Source organism: Emys orbicularis, chromosome 2, assembly GCF_028017835.1.
Source record: "Emys orbicularis isolate rEmyOrb1 chromosome 2, rEmyOrb1.hap1, whole genome shotgun sequence".
NCBI classification, from domain to species: Eukaryota; Metazoa; Chordata; order Testudines; family Emydidae; genus Emys; species Emys orbicularis.
Window position 1 is genome coordinate 239,569,236 of NC_088684.1, and position 16,544 is coordinate 239,585,779.

Here is a 16,544-nt window from a genome sequence, read left to right on the forward strand (position 1 = left end):
TTCTTGGGTGCCTCTCCCAGCAGTACCCAGACCTGGTTGGTGTTGGACAACTGTTACAGAGTTAAGAGTTTGGCGGCTAAATCCTTCTTTCAGTTACAACCATGCAACCCGTGTGGGGTTAGAATTGTGTAACTGAGGGCAGAATTTAGCCCATTGTACCAATTCTAGTTGATAGTGTAAGCTACTACATTTTAAATAGAGACATAATTAGTACTCCATCACCACCACAACCAACAAAAATTCCTTCTGCTCCAATATTTGTTAAAAATCAGGAGCTGGGGTGGAAACTGAGGGCACAACACTCTGCAGTTCCCTAGGTCACCTCCACAATCCCAGCATTCCCCACTGTCACACGCACCTTCCCTAGTTCTAGGGCATTATTGTGAAACATAAAACACAACATTTATTATGACATTTATAGTCTGGAGGTAGCACCTCAAGGCCCCAACACAGCCAATTCTTATTAACTAAACTAAAATTTATTAAAAAACTAAAGAGAGAGTATGGTTAAAAGATCAATATACATACAGGCATGAATTCAGTTCATTGAGGTGCAGATTCATAGCAGAGATGGTGAGATTTGTAGTTGCAAAGAGTTCTTTCAGAAATAGTTCATAGGTTATAGTCCGATGTCCAAATATCATATTCAGGGTGTACCAGCATACCTGGGATCTCGGTCTTGCGACTCAAAATTCTCCCGATGAAGTCCAAGTAGATCTGAAATGACAGAATCAAGACCCAAAGATCTTTTATACAATTTCATATCTTTTGACAAGTTGGAGTTCCTCAGGGAACAAAAGGTAATTAGGATGACTTTGAAGGAGGTCCATCACTGGTACTTAGCTATACGAATTAACATAAGGCCATTTGCTTGTTCCTCCTCCATTCACAGTACATTTCAAAGAGAGATGAATACCAAGATATCCCAGGTTTACAATTCATTTAAATGATAGGATGTTCTTTTGACCTCTGAATTATCAGAATACAGCATAGACAGGGACTGTTGGTTACATTGTCAACCCTACTCATACATATGTAAACACACAAAAACACAAACATTATCTCCCCACATGTCTTTTGAGGGTTATTTATTTTGCAGGATATTTAACCACTTCTAGCCGTGCGTCACAGCACCTATATCCCCACCCCAGAGAAAAAAGTGTTCCAATTTTTCACACTTGTTATCTGGTTACACTAGCTTCAAGTCCCTTTCATCCAGGGGGATCCCAGTATAAAATCCAAGCGTGTTTAAGATGTCCTTATGTGCATCATGAATCTCACAATCATGTCACTGAATCAAATTGCTGCCTTGCCAAAAGTGGCAAGAATGGAATGGATTTCTATTGTCTGTGAGGATGTCCACGGGCATTGACTTTCAGTCAATGTCTAATATTTAATCTAGATGGGGAATGGCAGAATAAGAGGCTAAAAATAATAGTACTTGGCATTTACAGAACACCTTTCATCAGAGGCTCTCATACTGTTCTAATACAGGAGTGGTAAATTTAACTCAAACATACCTAAGAAACCCAAAGGAAATGTAAAAATAAATTCACTATCTTGGTAATCCTTATGGGTACTTACTGGCTGTGTTATTCTCTTTGGAAGACAAATGCCTGGGAGGTCGCCTGGCGTGGGGAATCTGCGGGGTGACGGGAGATGAGAGCATGGGTCTGTGATCAGGGCTGAACGACAAACAAAGTTACAGAGCCCAGCCCCTGGTCAGGGCGGGGCAGCAAAGAGTCTCTGGCTCAGGCCTGCACTCAGGCTGTACAGCAAAACAGTCGAGCCTCCTAACTGTAGCGGAGGGCCAACGAACGCAGGCTTCTTGCCTAAGAGAGAGGGAGATTGCCACCCACGGATTGGGGTGGCAGGGGGGGACGCAGGCCCATCCACTCCCGTGCGTCCCAGCAGGGCCCTAGCAGTGCCAGAGCGGTCTGCCAATGGGTCAGCGGGGATCCTGAGCGCACCACACTGACTCACTTGCTGACAGTGTTGCAGCCAGACAGGGGTCGGCTACCTCTGGGCCACTTATTAACTCTCCCTCAGGGCGTACCTGGCTCTGTAGAGGGTCGTCCATGTTGTCGGGGAAGAGGGCCTCTGTCAGGGCTTGCAGCTCCTCCGTGTTTGGGTCTCTAAATGGCCCTGGCCACTCCTCAGATTCCTCAGGGTCTGTGGCAGCCTCCCAGCTCGGGAGCTTGCAGGAAGCCTCTGGTGCCTCCAGCACCTGGGCCCCAGTTGAGTTTTCCAGCCCGACTTTTGTACTTCCTGTCCCGCCCACTGACTTCCGGCTGGAGGGTTGAGCGTGGCGTGGCTCTGCCCACCAGGGTTCAGTGAGGAGCCCCTCCCCTCCGGGTCTGTGGGCGGCCAATCCGCCTCACTACAGTCGGTCAGTTGAAAGTGATATGTTTTTGTTTTTGTTTTAGGATATAAATGATGCAAGACTTCCACTTCAGAAAATTCTTTGTAAATTTAATAACAGCTGTATTTGCACTGCTAAGGACCTCCTGCAGAGACTGAATAATTTTTGAAAAATTAAGAACCTCAGCAAATAGGAATAGATCTTCAAATTTTGAACAGTGCTTCAGAAGAACTGCAAAATTAAAGCCGGAATTTATCTAGTTCCTTGGAATTAGTAGCAAGCAATACTCCTGCTTCTGAAGAAATGAGATCATCTGAAAGCAAATGGAAGGAGTTATGTGAGGAAGCTGAACACATAGCCAAGGAACCTGAAATTGCCTTTTCCCCTCAGGCAGTAGCAAAAGTTGACCTCAGCACTGCAAACCAGCAAGGCCACAAAGAACAAACAAAATATACTCCAAGCTGGCACAGTTCTTTGTTTCTGGCACACAGGATCAGTCGTCTGCATATGATGTTCTGAAGAGCAGTCAACAATATATAAAAACCGGTTTCTGCTATCCTGTGCTGGATGAATTCTTGCTAAGCTTGGCAGATGATTCACCTCTAACTCTAGTTAGCTGTCTGATTTTTTTTACATTTTATCCTTCAAAAAGATCCATGAGTTTATAAGGGCCTAAGTAGCTCCTGGGCCCTTGCTCAAAGTTGGGCTCCCCCACACCCCCGCAAAATCTGAAATGTCACCCCTACAGCAGATTGCCACTTCAGTAAAGATTGCTTAGAATGGAGTTAATAATGCAGACACTGACACGGTCTGTAAAGCTGTATTCTAGTCTAAAATCCGGAATATTGATAAAATACATGTTCTGAAAAAGAACTAATTTGACAACAGTTAACCACATATGAACAAAAAGACTATACTTCCACTACACTCAATTCAATTTTTAATCTTCCTGGAATAAAATCACTTTTATTCCAGAATATTACTGCACATCCAAAATGGAGTAACTACTCCAGAATAAGGTGATTTTTATTCTGTGTTCACGTAGGGAACTGTTCCGGAATAGCTATCGCAGAACAGCTTATTGCCATCAATTACTCCACGCTGACAAATAAGCCCTAAGGCAAACCGAGTAAGGGTTGCACAACCAGGTTCTTAATGATCATCCTTGAAATAATAACACATGATGCACTTGCACTTCCCTCTGTGGTGTATATTTCATATAATAGCAATATTTTTATTGTAAATGATGGTGAATGAGACCATTGACTGTGGTATTTCAAAAAGAAAATAGAAGTGGGTAGAGACCTTAGAAGTCATTCTTGAAAGTTTGGGTTTTTCTTTGAATGAATCAGCCCCAAAATAATACAGTATGTTGAAAGTCCCAAATAGAAAGAATAAGAGGAGCATTCACAAAATCTCATTGAAAAATGGCTCAGGACTGTATTATTCTTAGTTATTTTGGATTCTACCTTACACCCAATAAGGGAGGCACAATTGGGACCAAAATACTTATGTCTTTTATTGTTACATATCCAGGCCCATTTCTACTGCAGTGCCCCAGAATTCAACATTCAAAGACATCACAGTTACCAGTACTTCTAAGGCTGCGAAAGAGTGGATCCACCTTGCAGGTGCTAAGGTAAGATGAAGGTTTATAAAAATATATTTTTAAAACCTATTATTTGCATCTGGATATTTTTCTTCATATGTCAAAACATGTTTTAAAAATCTGACACTGGTGTACAGCAGAGAGTAACAGCTCTAAAAGTGTGGTAACTGTCTATTTGCACTCTACAATTTGCAAGGTGAATTGACATTCGGAGAAGTCACTTGGTTTATTGAGTCAATGCTCCCATGCATTCAAAGAGATTATTAAAAATTCCCAAACCTGTTAAACATTTGTTAATTTTATTGTTTTGTTGGTTTGTTATAAACTTAATTTTAAGAACAAGGAATTTAACTATAAGGGGTCTGAGTCAGCTCCCATTGAAATCTATGTTCAAACTCCGTTGCTGAAAGATCAGTCCTTTAGGCTTGGTGTATAAAGCCACTTATGTCAACCTAACTAGGTTAGTGTCTACACTACAGCCTTGCTCCCGCTGATGTAAGTTCCCTACTACACAATAACTCCACCTCCAGGAGAGGCATAGGGCTTATGTTGTTGTAGTTAGGGCAAGGCAGTGTCTGTGTAGACACTGCTCCTTATGTCAACTGTTGGCTGTCAGTCTTGTCAATTTCATAGTTCCTCTGGAGCCATGAAATTGACAAGAAAGTCAGCTCCTGGCCCCCCAGCTGGGTGGCTGGTCTCTGCTCCAAGTCAGGCTGCCACCCAGGGTCCCAGTTGGGCTGCCGCCCAGGCTCCCCACTGGAGCCCTGCTGCCCCGTGAGGTACTGGCTGCTTGTTCCCAGCTGGGAGCATGGTAACCAGACTCTGGGTGTGGATCTCCCTGCCAGAGGTGAGAAGCCCGGGCTCTCAGCCCCCCACAATGCCCCTCTTCAGTTGGTGGAAGCACTCCTGGTGAAGACATGCACCTTTGACAGAAGGAAGGTAGTGTGGACATCAGCCAACACAGTAATTACTGCGGTGGCTGTAAGTCAACGTAACATAGGTCTGCTTAAGATTGTAGTGTAGACAGGCCTTTAGTTTCCTGGGTAAAGCTTAACTTATCCTGCTATGACTATTTATTACCGGAGTCTACAAACAACAGATATTTTTATGTATTGTGCCTATGATGTCCTATAACAACTAACCACAAAAGGATATAGGTGGAGAAGAGAGAGCCTTAACTCTGAATTTCCCTGAATTTTTTGTTGGTTTGGATCACAGTGTTAAAGGGAATCACCAGTGTTTTTCTATCAAATCCCATATAGATATTTAGAAAGAAAGCCATACAAATAAAAAGTAATGTTCAAACTTGTTGTCTGCTTCAACATTAATTTCAATGGGAAAATCACTCTACTTTGAACATTGTTTTCATGTAAGTTTCAAAATGTATTTAAAAGTGGTGGGGTTTTTTTGGTCGGTAAATTATTTTTTCTTTATATTTGAAATGACACTTCCTTTTCATAGCTTATGTACAATAACATTTTCAAAAATATTTTAACCAGGTGTAATCCAATATGCAGCATAATCCACAAATTCATTCAATAATAATTAGAACTTTTTTTTAAAACTGCAAAATTTACCCCCAAAATTGCAATATATTTGTTTTAAAAGTAGCTTCCTAGCATGAAATATTTAAACCCCTTAATACAGATTTGAATAGAACACGATCTTACAGACTACATGGTGATATAACATTAATATCAACCAGACACGTGGCCATACATTCAACTAAACTAAACTGAGTCCTCCCTACAGAAACCAGGACTGTTCATGTGAGAGACAAGTCAAATTTGAACAATGTTAATGTTTAATGTAATATATCTTTAGTATTCTATAAATACATTAGGAGTAAGAGGAACACAAAGGAAAGTGTAGGTCCACTGCTTAGCAGGGAAGGAGAGTTAATAAGAGATGATACCAAGAATCCTTGAGGAGTTTAATGCCTGTTTTGTTTCAGTCTTCACTAAAAAGGGTAACTGACCAGAGGCTTAGCACAATTAATATTAACAACCTGGGGAAAGAACGCAAGCTAGAATAGTGAAAGAACAGGTTAAAGAATATTTAAAGAGGTTAGATGTATTCAAGTCAGCAGGGCCTGATGAAATTCACCCTAGGATATACTTAAGGGACTAATTGAAGCAATCTAAGAACCCTGAGCAATGTCTTCAAGAACTCATGGACGATGGGTGAGTTCCCAGAGGGCTGGAGAGGGCAAACCTAGTACCTACCTCTAAAAGGGGAACAAAGAGAACCTGGAGAATTACAGATCAATGACCCTAACTTTGATAGCTAGAAAAATACTGCAACAAAGTATTTAACAAACACTTTGTAAGCACCTGGAAGATAATAGGGTGATAAGTAATAGTCTGCATGGATTTGCTAAGAGAACAATCATATCAGGCCAACCTAATTTTCTTTTTTGACAAGATTACTGGCCTACTGAATAGGGATGAAGCAATAAATATAATTTATCTTGATTATAGTAAGGCTTTTGACACTGTCCCATATGACAGTCTCATAAGCAAACTAAGGAAATGTGGACTATATGACATTACTATAAGGCAGGTGCAGAATTGATTGAAAAACCAAACTCAACAAGTAATTACCAATGGTTCACAGTCAAACTGAGAGGATTTATCTAACACATGAGAGGATTTATCTGTACTGGGGTGAGTACAATTCAACATTTTAGATAACTACATGGATAATGGAATGGAGAGTATGCTTATAACACTTGTGAATGACACCAAGCTGAGAAGGGTTGCAAGCACTTTGAAGGACAAGATAAGAATTCAAAATGACCTTGACAAATTGGAGAACAGGTCTGAAATCAACAAGATGAAATTCAATAGACAAGTGGAAAGTCACTTACTAAGGAAAAATCAAATACACAACTCCACAATGTAAAGACAGCCATACTACGGAAAAGGATCTGAGAGTTATAGTGGATCTCAAATTGAATATAAATCAACAATGCCTTGCAGTTAGGAAAAAGGCTAACCCCATTCTAGGGTGTATTAGCAAGAGTGTCATATGTAAGACATACTTCCACTCTACGTGGCTTTGGTGAGGCCTCAGCTGGAGTATAGTGTCCAGGCTTGAGTGCTACACTGTACGAAATATGTGCACAAATCGGAGAGAGTTTTGTCGCCAGAGGAGGGCAACAAAAATAATAAAAGGTTTAGGAGACCTGACCCTGAGAAAATGTTAAAAAATTAGGTTTATTTACTCTTGAGAAAAGAAGACTGAGGTGGGACCTGGTAACAGTTTTCAGATATATTAAAGACTGTTATAAAGAGGATGGTGATCAGTTGTTCTCCATGTTCACTGAAGGTAGGACAAGAAGTAATGGGCTTAATCTGCAGCAAGGGAGATTTAGGTTAGATATTAGGACAAACTTTCTAACTATAAGGATAGTTAAATATTGGAATAGGTTACCAAGGGAGGTTGTCAAATCCCTGCCATTGGAAGTTTTTAAGAACAGATTGGACTAACACCTGTCAGGGATGGTCTAGATCAGGGGTCTCAAACACACGGCCCGCGGGGCTCTTGCATGTGGCCTGCCAAGCTCCCCACGCTCTCCCCTACCCCTCTGCCTACCCGCGGGATTGCCCCCTATGGTGCTGCGAGCCCCGCGCAGCTATCTGAAGCAGCTGCCAGCACGTCCCTTCAGGCCGGGGCAGAAGGGGGAAGAAGGCAGAGGGCTCCTGCATTGCCTCCTTCCAGGCACCACCCCCCACAGCTCCCATTGGCCGGGAACATGGAACCACGGCCAATGGGAGTTTTGTGGGAGGTACCTAGAGCAAGAGCAGTGCACACACGGAACCCTGAGCCTTCTCCCTCCCCCAGGGGATGCAGGGATATGGTTCCAGCTGCTTCCTGGAACGGAGCAGCATGGAGCCGGGGGCCAGGGCAGGCAGGCAGGCAGGGAGTCTGCCCTGGCCCTGGTGTGCGCCGCTGCCACCCCGGAACCACTCTAGGTAAGCGGCGCCGGGCTGGAGCTCGCACCCTGCACCCCTCCTGCACCCCAACTCCCTGCCCTGAGCCCCCGACACATCCCACACCCCAACTCCCTGCCCTGAGCCCCCTGCCACATCCCACACCCCTCCTGCACCCGAACCCCCTGCCCTGAGCCCCTTGCCACATCCCACACCCCTCCCGCACCCCAACCCCCTTCCCTGAGCCCCCTGCTGTATCCCGCACCCCTCCTGCACTCCCTGCCCTGAGCCACCTGCCGCACCCCTCACCCTCTTGCACCCCACCCACCAACACCCTGCCCTGAGACCCCTGCCGCTCCCTGCACACCACCTGCACCTCAACTCCCTGCCCTGAGCCCCTGCTGCACCCTGCACCCTTTCTGCACCCCCTGGACGCAGCGCTGGGGTGGGGACTTCAGGGAAGGGGTTGGAATGGGGCAGGTAAGGGGTGGGAAGAGGTGGGGCAGGGGCGGGGCCTAATGGAAGGGGTGGAGTGGGGGCGGGGCCAGAGGCAGCGAGGGCAGGAGTGTCAGTGATGCAGCCCTCGGTTCAATGCACTAGTCCTCTTGTGGCCCTCATGGTCATTTGAGTTTGAGACCCCTGGTCTAGGTATACTTGGTCCTTTCTTTGCACAGGAGATCAGCCTAGATGACCTCTCAAGGTCCTTTCCAGCCCTACATTTTATGATCCTATATGACACAAATCCTACAATGGGAAAGTGTAAACAGGAAATTAAAATGGAACTCTATATGAAACCTTAAGTATGTTATTTGCTACTGTATCTGTATAGCCTCTAGGCTTGAATTTACATCTACTGGAGCTTGCCTCTGAATCTTTAAAGTAATATTGGTCTGCCTTAAAAAAATAATTTGTTAGAGAGAATAAATGATAAAGAGAGAAATGGTCTGTTTGTGTTTGCTGTGTCCACATTTGCCCATTGGAAGATCTCTGTATGGTTTTCAGGAACTCAGAAGTCAACCAGAATTTATTTTAATTTGAAAGACTAATTATTTCCAAAACAATGCAATGAAGAGAGGGTTAAAATTGTACACTGTATAGAGAGGTATATTTCTACACCTCAGTAAAAATAATGCTATACCCCAGAAGACTCTTTCAACTAGTCTCCATTGATTTCCAATTGAGTACCAATAGCTCCAGGGATTTGGAGAGATCAATAGACCTGTTACTCTCTTTCAAATCTCAGGTGACAACTGGAAGCAGCAGTTGGTGATCAGCTGCACAGGCGCCAACATTCTTTGGCACCGGTGGGTGCTCGCGCCCACCCCGCCCCCAGCCCCGCCCTGACTCCGCCCCCTCCCTAACCCTAATGGACCCCTCCCCTAATCCCCACCCTGGCCCTGCCTCTTCCCTGAGTGAGCTGCCTCGTCCTGCTTCTCCCCCCTCCCTCCCAACGCTTACTGCGCGAAACAGCTGTTTCGCGGCTCAAGTGCTGGGAGGGAGGGGGGAGAAGCAGAACGAGGCAGCGCGCTCAGGGGAGGAGACGGAGGGGAGGCGGAGGTGAGCTGGTGTGGGGGGGGGCGGGTCTGGGAGCTGCCGGTGGGTGCAGAGCACCCACCAATTTTTCCCCGTGGGTGCTCCAGCCCTGGAGCAACCACGGAGTCAGCGCCTATGATCACCTGTGACTACTAGAGACTATGGATGGTTTAGTGACTAGGAACTCTACCTGGAACTTAGAAGACCTGGGTTCAAGTCCCTGCTCTGTTACAGACTTCCTGTGTGATCTTGGGCAAGGTACTTGGCCTCTCTGTGTCGCAGGTCCCCACTTATAAAATGCAGATAACACTGGTCTACAATTTTTGAGAAGTCGTCTGCTTCAGAAATAAAATGTGCTATTTATTATGTATTTTGATGTGCTGAATTCAAATATGACAATTAAAACAACTGATTGGCTACTGTTTAAGATATTTAAGTTTTTACATTTTATGTCTATGTATATTGCGTAGATAGTAGAGTTTTAATCATAAATTATAAACCTAGGTCTTTTCATGTGTTTATGGTTGCTTTACATGATAATATTTCACCTGTCCGGTTTATGTAACACTTTAAAAATCAGCAAAAGGGTTATATAAAATAAAATCTATTATGAAACAAAAGGTAAAAACCTATTCTGTACATAGTTTAGTCCTATTCAGTGTCTAGTCGGCGCTTCTTGGCTTGTCTCTTGTATTCATTAAATGGAGCATCTCTTGTCACTTCCAGCAATAGTCTGCAAGCATTGATGGGCTCCATTTGCCCTGATAGCGTTTCTCCATTGTTGCAATGTCCTGGTGAAATCGCTCGCCGTGCTCGTCGCTCACTGCTCCGCAGTTCGGTGGAAAAAAATCTAGATGAGAGTGCAAAAAATGTATCTTTAGTGACATGTTGCAACCAAGGCTTTTGTATGCCTTGAGGTGGTTTTCCACCAACAACCTGTAGTTGTCTGCCTTGTTGTTTCCGAGAAAATTTATTGCCACTAACTGAAAGGCTTTCCATGCTGTCTTTTCCTTGCCACGCAGTGCATGGTCAAATGCATCATCTCGAAGAAGTTCACGAATCTGAGGACCAACAAAGATACTTTCCTTTATCTTAGCATCACTTAACCTTGGAAATCTTCCACGGAGGTACTTGAAAGCTGCTTGTGTTTTGTCAATGGCCTTGACAAAGTTCTTCATCAGACCCAGCTTGATGTGTAAGGGTGGTAACAAAATCTTCCTTGATTCAACAAGTGGTGGATGCTGAACACTTTTCCTCCCAGGCTCCAATGACTGTCGGAGTGGCCAATCTTTCTTGATGTAGTGGGAATCTCTTGCACGACTATCCCATTCCCAGAGAAAACAGCAGTACTTTGTGTATCCAGTCTGCAGACCAAGCAAGAGAGCAACAACCTTCAAATCGCCACAAAGCTGCCACTGATGTTGGTCATAGTTTATGCACCTCAAAAGTTGTTTCATGTTGTCATAGGTTTCCTTCATATGGACTGCATGACCAACTGGAATTGATGGCAAAACATTGCCATTCTGCAGTAAAACAGCTTTAAGACTCGTCTTCAATGAATCAATGAACAGTCTCCACTCATCTGGATCGTGAACGATGTTGAGGGCTGCCATCACACCATCGATGTTGTTGCAGGCTACAAGATCACCTTCCATGAAGAAGAATGGGACAAGATCCTTTTGACGGTCACGGAACATGGAAACCCTAACATCACTTGCCAGGAGATTCCACTGCTGTAGTCTGGAGCCCAACAGCTCTGCCTTACTCTTGGGTAGTTCCAAATCCCTGACAAGGTCATTCAGTTCACCTTGTGTTATGAGGTGTGGTTCAGAGGAGGAGGATGGGAGAAAATGTGGGTCCTGTGACATTGATGGTTCAGGACCAGAAGTTTCATCTTCTTCCTCATCTGACTCAAGTGAGAATGATTCTGGTGCATCAGGAACCGGCAGTCCTTCTCCGTGGGGTACTGGGCGTATAGCTGATGGAATGTTTGGATAATGCACAGTCCACTTTTTCTTCTTTGACACACCATTCCCAGCTGGAGGCACCATGCAGAAGTAACAATTGCTGGTATGATCTGTTGGCTCTCTCCAAATCATTGGCACTGCAAAAGGCATAGATTTCCTTTTCCTGTTCAACCACTGGTGAAGATTTGTTGCACAAGTGTTGCAGCATATGTGTGGGGCCCACCTCTTGTCCTGATCTCCAATTTTGCAGCCAAAATAAAGGTGATAGGCTTTCTTAACCATAGTGGTTATACTGCACTTTTGTGATGCAAAAGTCACTTCACCACAAACATAGCAGAAGTTATCTGCACTGTTCACACAAGTACGAGGCATCTCTGCTCACTTTGGCTAAACAGAAATGAGTCCCTTTGCAAAATCAAACACTGACAAATAAGAGAGCACGACACTGTAGGATTTCTAGAGCTGATATAGGGCAATTTGTTCAGCAGAGTGATGTAAGCTTCGTTATGATTGCATCATCCATGACTTCTAGGAATAACATGATGCAATTCATATCATGTATGACGCAATACCAGCTTCAGATTGCATCATTCATTGTTTTGCCTAAAAAGCAAGTACTGTCCAAACCCAGTCATAGATTTATTCATAGATCCAGTCAAAGATGTATTTTAGTCATTTCTGGTTTAAATTGACATCCCTTCCCTTTATAACTCACTTATCCTCCGCCATTCCCAAGTCAAGGGTCGTATATACAGACCCAATAGCATATCTTGAAAACTAGAGCCAATCAACAATTTTAAGCATCATTTTCGTTCTCAGTGACCCAGAATTAGTAAAGTTTGACTACATTTATTTCAGAAGCATTTTGGCTGTAGAGCAGTGAATAACACTTCGCTACCTCACAGAGGTTGTGACGCTAAGCACTGCAGTATTTACACACTGATGGAATAACCTTTGAACAAAGTATGTCTTGTGAGATATCATTTGAAAACTAATTAATCCTGATCATTAACATTCTTGTGTTATGTATGTATGCAATGTGTATTAAGAGTTATGAATATATGCTGGAATTATGATTAAAGTGTGTGTAAACCAGGTATGTCAGGGGAGTTCACAGCAAGACAGCAGAGGGAGGAGATGGCAGGAAACAGAACAATTTGCATTTCAGCAAACACAATGGAGGGAAGAAAGAGCATGTACCTCCATGTTGCTTTCCTCACAACTTGAACAAACTTCACTTTGGGGGGTAACCTTCAGAAGAATCCATTTTAAAAGTTTACTGGTGTATAAACATAGGCGGTTGAACCTCAAGTAATAAGCAATTGAATCAATGGCTTGCATACAATATTACTGTATTATAAGAGTGTATAGACCAAGGTCTTTTCTGAAAGCTAATGACACACTAGCGATAATATCATTATGAAATGTGTGTATTACCACTATCTGAGGACATATGGATACTTAATGATGTTATGTTTTAAATTCTGCAGGCAAACAGGGAGAAACAGTTTCCCTCCCATACAGGAGGAGAGGCAACTATTTACCTGTCTCCTGTGTAAATTAAGCATGCTGGAATCAAAACAATGGAAACTCCAGTTACATACAGGGGGCTGGGAAGCCCATAGGAAGCAAAGAACAACATGAGGTCATCCTGCCTCTTGAAACAAAGTCATTGAACTTTGGAAGGCATGAGCATAGACAGAAGGCTTCTTTGGCATCCATCACTAGACACACAAGGGAACCGAGCTCTTGCAAGCTAAGGGAGATGGGTCCTCAACCAAGGGTGGGGAGGGGGTGAAGTCTTTGGAACTGAATATAGATGAGAAACCTGCTTTGGTAAAGATATTTCAGCCTAAGAAGACAAGGAAAGCCAGCACCTTGTACTTTTGTGGAAGGTCCTGACTGAAGGAATGTCAGCCATGGCTGGGAAGAAGAATGAGAAACAGTCTTAAACAAAGCCTGTAACTTGCTAGATTAAGGTTTAGACTTTTAGAAGCATGTTTTCACTTTGATTTGCTGGTAACCATTTCTAACTTTATTCCTTTTAGTTGGCATCACTTAACCTATGTCCTATTGTTAATAAAATTTGTTCTATTTTTATTATAAACCAACTCCATGGTGTGTTAACTGGAGTAAGTACACCCTTCCCTTTAAAGTTACTAGGCTGTGATATTCTTTGGGGTCTTTAGAGGAACAAATGGACCTTTTTATTTCTCTGAACTCTCCAGGAGAGGTCTGGATAATAGAGAACACACTAATTTGGGAAAATTCAGGACCAGGAGTGTGTTGCGGTCATCTTTCTGGTTGTAACCAAGGCTGCTGGGAGTCTGAGTGGGGCTGTGGTGTAGTAGATAGGGTGCTGCGATCAGAGCTGCTGAGTTAGGGTTGCCTAGTGCACAGACACTTCAGGGTGTGACCTGCACGCTTGTAGGCTGGTTGTGAGCATCCCAAGATGGGATCTAAGTAGTAAAGCATTGTAAGGTACCCAGGGTTGTAGACCCATGGTGACAACCTCTCTCTGGTCAGCACAGCACCCCCAGATTCCATCTCAGAGGTGTTATGAAGATAAATACATTAAAGTTTGTGAAGCAATCAGGTCCTGTGGTAATGTGGGTCCTGTAAGTATCTTAGACTAGATAGACTATTGTGATTAATAATGTAAAATAACTTGCCTCTACGGCTACCTTCTACTTCCCTGTTTGTCTATTTAGTCATCTGGTGTATATTGTCAGACTGCGCTCTCTGGGGCAGGGCCTCTCTGTGTTATGTGTTAGTACAATGGAGCCCTCATCCCTCTCGGAGGTCCATAGTCTTTACCATATAGAAATAGTAAATAATAACAGGAACCAGTTAAAATTTTTCTAGTAGGTCATTGGACTACAGGAGTCTATACACGGCTCATTTGATGGGGTTAATTTAGCCTCGGCTCTCCAGTGAGGTAGCAATACTTTTTGGATGGGGAAACTGAAGCACAGAGATTAATGGCTTGCCAAGGAAGTCAGTGGTGGAAAATGAAATTGAACGTAGATCTCCTGTTTATCAGTCCTGCAGTCACAAGGCTATCTGTCCTTCCTGCCATTCATATCAGTAAGCATTTGGTATATTATGCCTGGAATAGACAGTGAGAGATTGGGGTGTGAGGCTCCTCCCATTATAAGGTCCTGCCCTGTACATGTTCCCATTAAAGTCAATGGCAATTTGAGGTATGCAGGGAATGCATATTTGGGATGATAAAGATGCACAGTTTGACCACTGTATAATGTGAGCTTTGCTATTAAATCTCACAAGATCTCTGGTTAGTGTTACACTTCCCCAAAAATGTTACAGTTAAAATTAAGATGTTGAAACTGTTCATAACACAGGCCCAGTGGAACTGAACTGAAAGGAGGCGACATCATGCTTTCCACCCCATCAACTGCCATATATAGACTCCAGTAGTTCAATGACCTACTAGACTGAGATGGAGACGATTGGAGATGCTAAGAAAAAGAGAAACTTCCTTATTGTTCTTAGCTTTTGGATTTTGTGAGCATTACACAACATAGCAGTAGTCCCTTCCTCACCTTCACTCAGCTTTTTTTTTTTTTAAATGTCTCCCTAACATTGACTTTATATGACATGCAGCACAGTTTTTCAGTGTCCTTTTGGTGTTTCAGATATACTGACCTCGGCTTTATCAAAACTACCTTATCTTACCAACCACTTCCAGAAATCAAAAGCACTATCTGAATTTCTCTCAAATGTTGCCTTGAATATTTATAGGTTCATGTTAAATATTTTCAGCAGATAAAAAACCCATCCACTGGGAATGGGTGGGCTGAAGAACCCACCTTTCTTAGCTTGCAAGAGCTCAGTTCCCTTGTGTGTCTAGTGATGGATGCCAAAGATGGTTTCTGTGTATGCTCATATCTTCCAAAGTTCAATGGGAAGGGGGATAGCTCAGTGGTTTGAGCATTGGCCTGCTAAACCCAGGGTTGTGGGCTCAATCCTTGAGGGGGCCCTTTAGAGATCCAAGGCAAAAATCTGTCTGGGGATTGGTCCTGCTTTGAGCAGGGGGTTGGACTAGATGACCTCCTGAGGTCCCTTCCAACCTGGATATTCTATGATTCTATGAACCTATACCTGGAGGTAATGCAGGAGAACAGAGATTGCATGGGGAAGTGGCTGGCCTCTGTACTCAGAATAAACATCCACAGAACAGAGGTTTGGCTATATGGATAAGAGGACAGCTTTATAATAGTGCAGAGGGTGATATAGCAAACCAGGAGCACAAGATCATTAACACCTGGTGAATAAGGTAGAGGTTGATTCTCATTGCTGAGTAAAGTAACAAAGTTGGAGAATCTATACATTCTATTAGATCTTTTGTGTGTGGACATATACTAATAGAAAATATAACATGAGCCCTCCTTACACCATCTTGAACTTCTTGTTATTACTTAGTTTACAAATCAGGATATTTCTCTTCCCCACTGGCAGCATCCTAACATTTTTACTAACTGATGTAATTTCATCCAAACAATTTCTATAATTTCATGATAAGGGCAACACCATGTGCTAGGCATTTTAGAAATTTAGCCTGAGAAATTGATCTGGGCAATTTCCAGTGGAGGAATGTGTAAACCTTAAGGAGTGGGGAAACCAAGATTTTTTATTTCAAATTTTGGAAAATGGTCTGATTTCTTAAACAAAACCCCTCCAAAGTAACCAGAATTCTGGCTTTTCCACCTAATCAAAACCAGAATCTATTTTCTAAGCAAAACATGAACATTTCTGGACATTCAAAATTTATTTCAGACTGTAAAATCAGTTGGCATGGAAATTGGAACATTGCTAACCTCTCAGATTTCCCTGTGAAAATATCTCTTTTGTGGAAAAAAATTAAGTTACTGTCTCACAAAATGACCTAGAACAAAATAATATGAATTTTACACAAGAACCCTCACATCTTTCTTTAGTATCTAGTTACTATAAGGACAAGGTTTATTATTTGTAAATCTGCTTTATCAAAGTCTCTCTCCACTCCTCTCCCTGAAGCACTGATGCCCAGAAATGGTGGATCCGGGATACCTCCACTGAACCTTTGTTTCCTACTCTTTTAATTTGCTGTTTCCTATTGTCACTCCAATCTATCTGCC

The 16,544-nt window shown here is 43.0% G+C and overlaps 1 protein-coding gene across 1 annotated transcript in view; it reads right to left on the minus strand.

Moving 5' to 3' along the window:
- The window catches only part of LOC135873830 (ATP-dependent translocase ABCB1-like), a 114,052-nt gene that overhangs the window by 76,669 nt on the left and 20,839 nt on the right, over positions 1-16,544 (minus strand). The window contains 2 exon segments of the mRNA XM_065398443.1: positions 658-717; positions 2,057-2,291. Coding sequence (XP_065254515.1) covers positions 658-717; positions 2,057-2,291 — 295 coding nt within the window.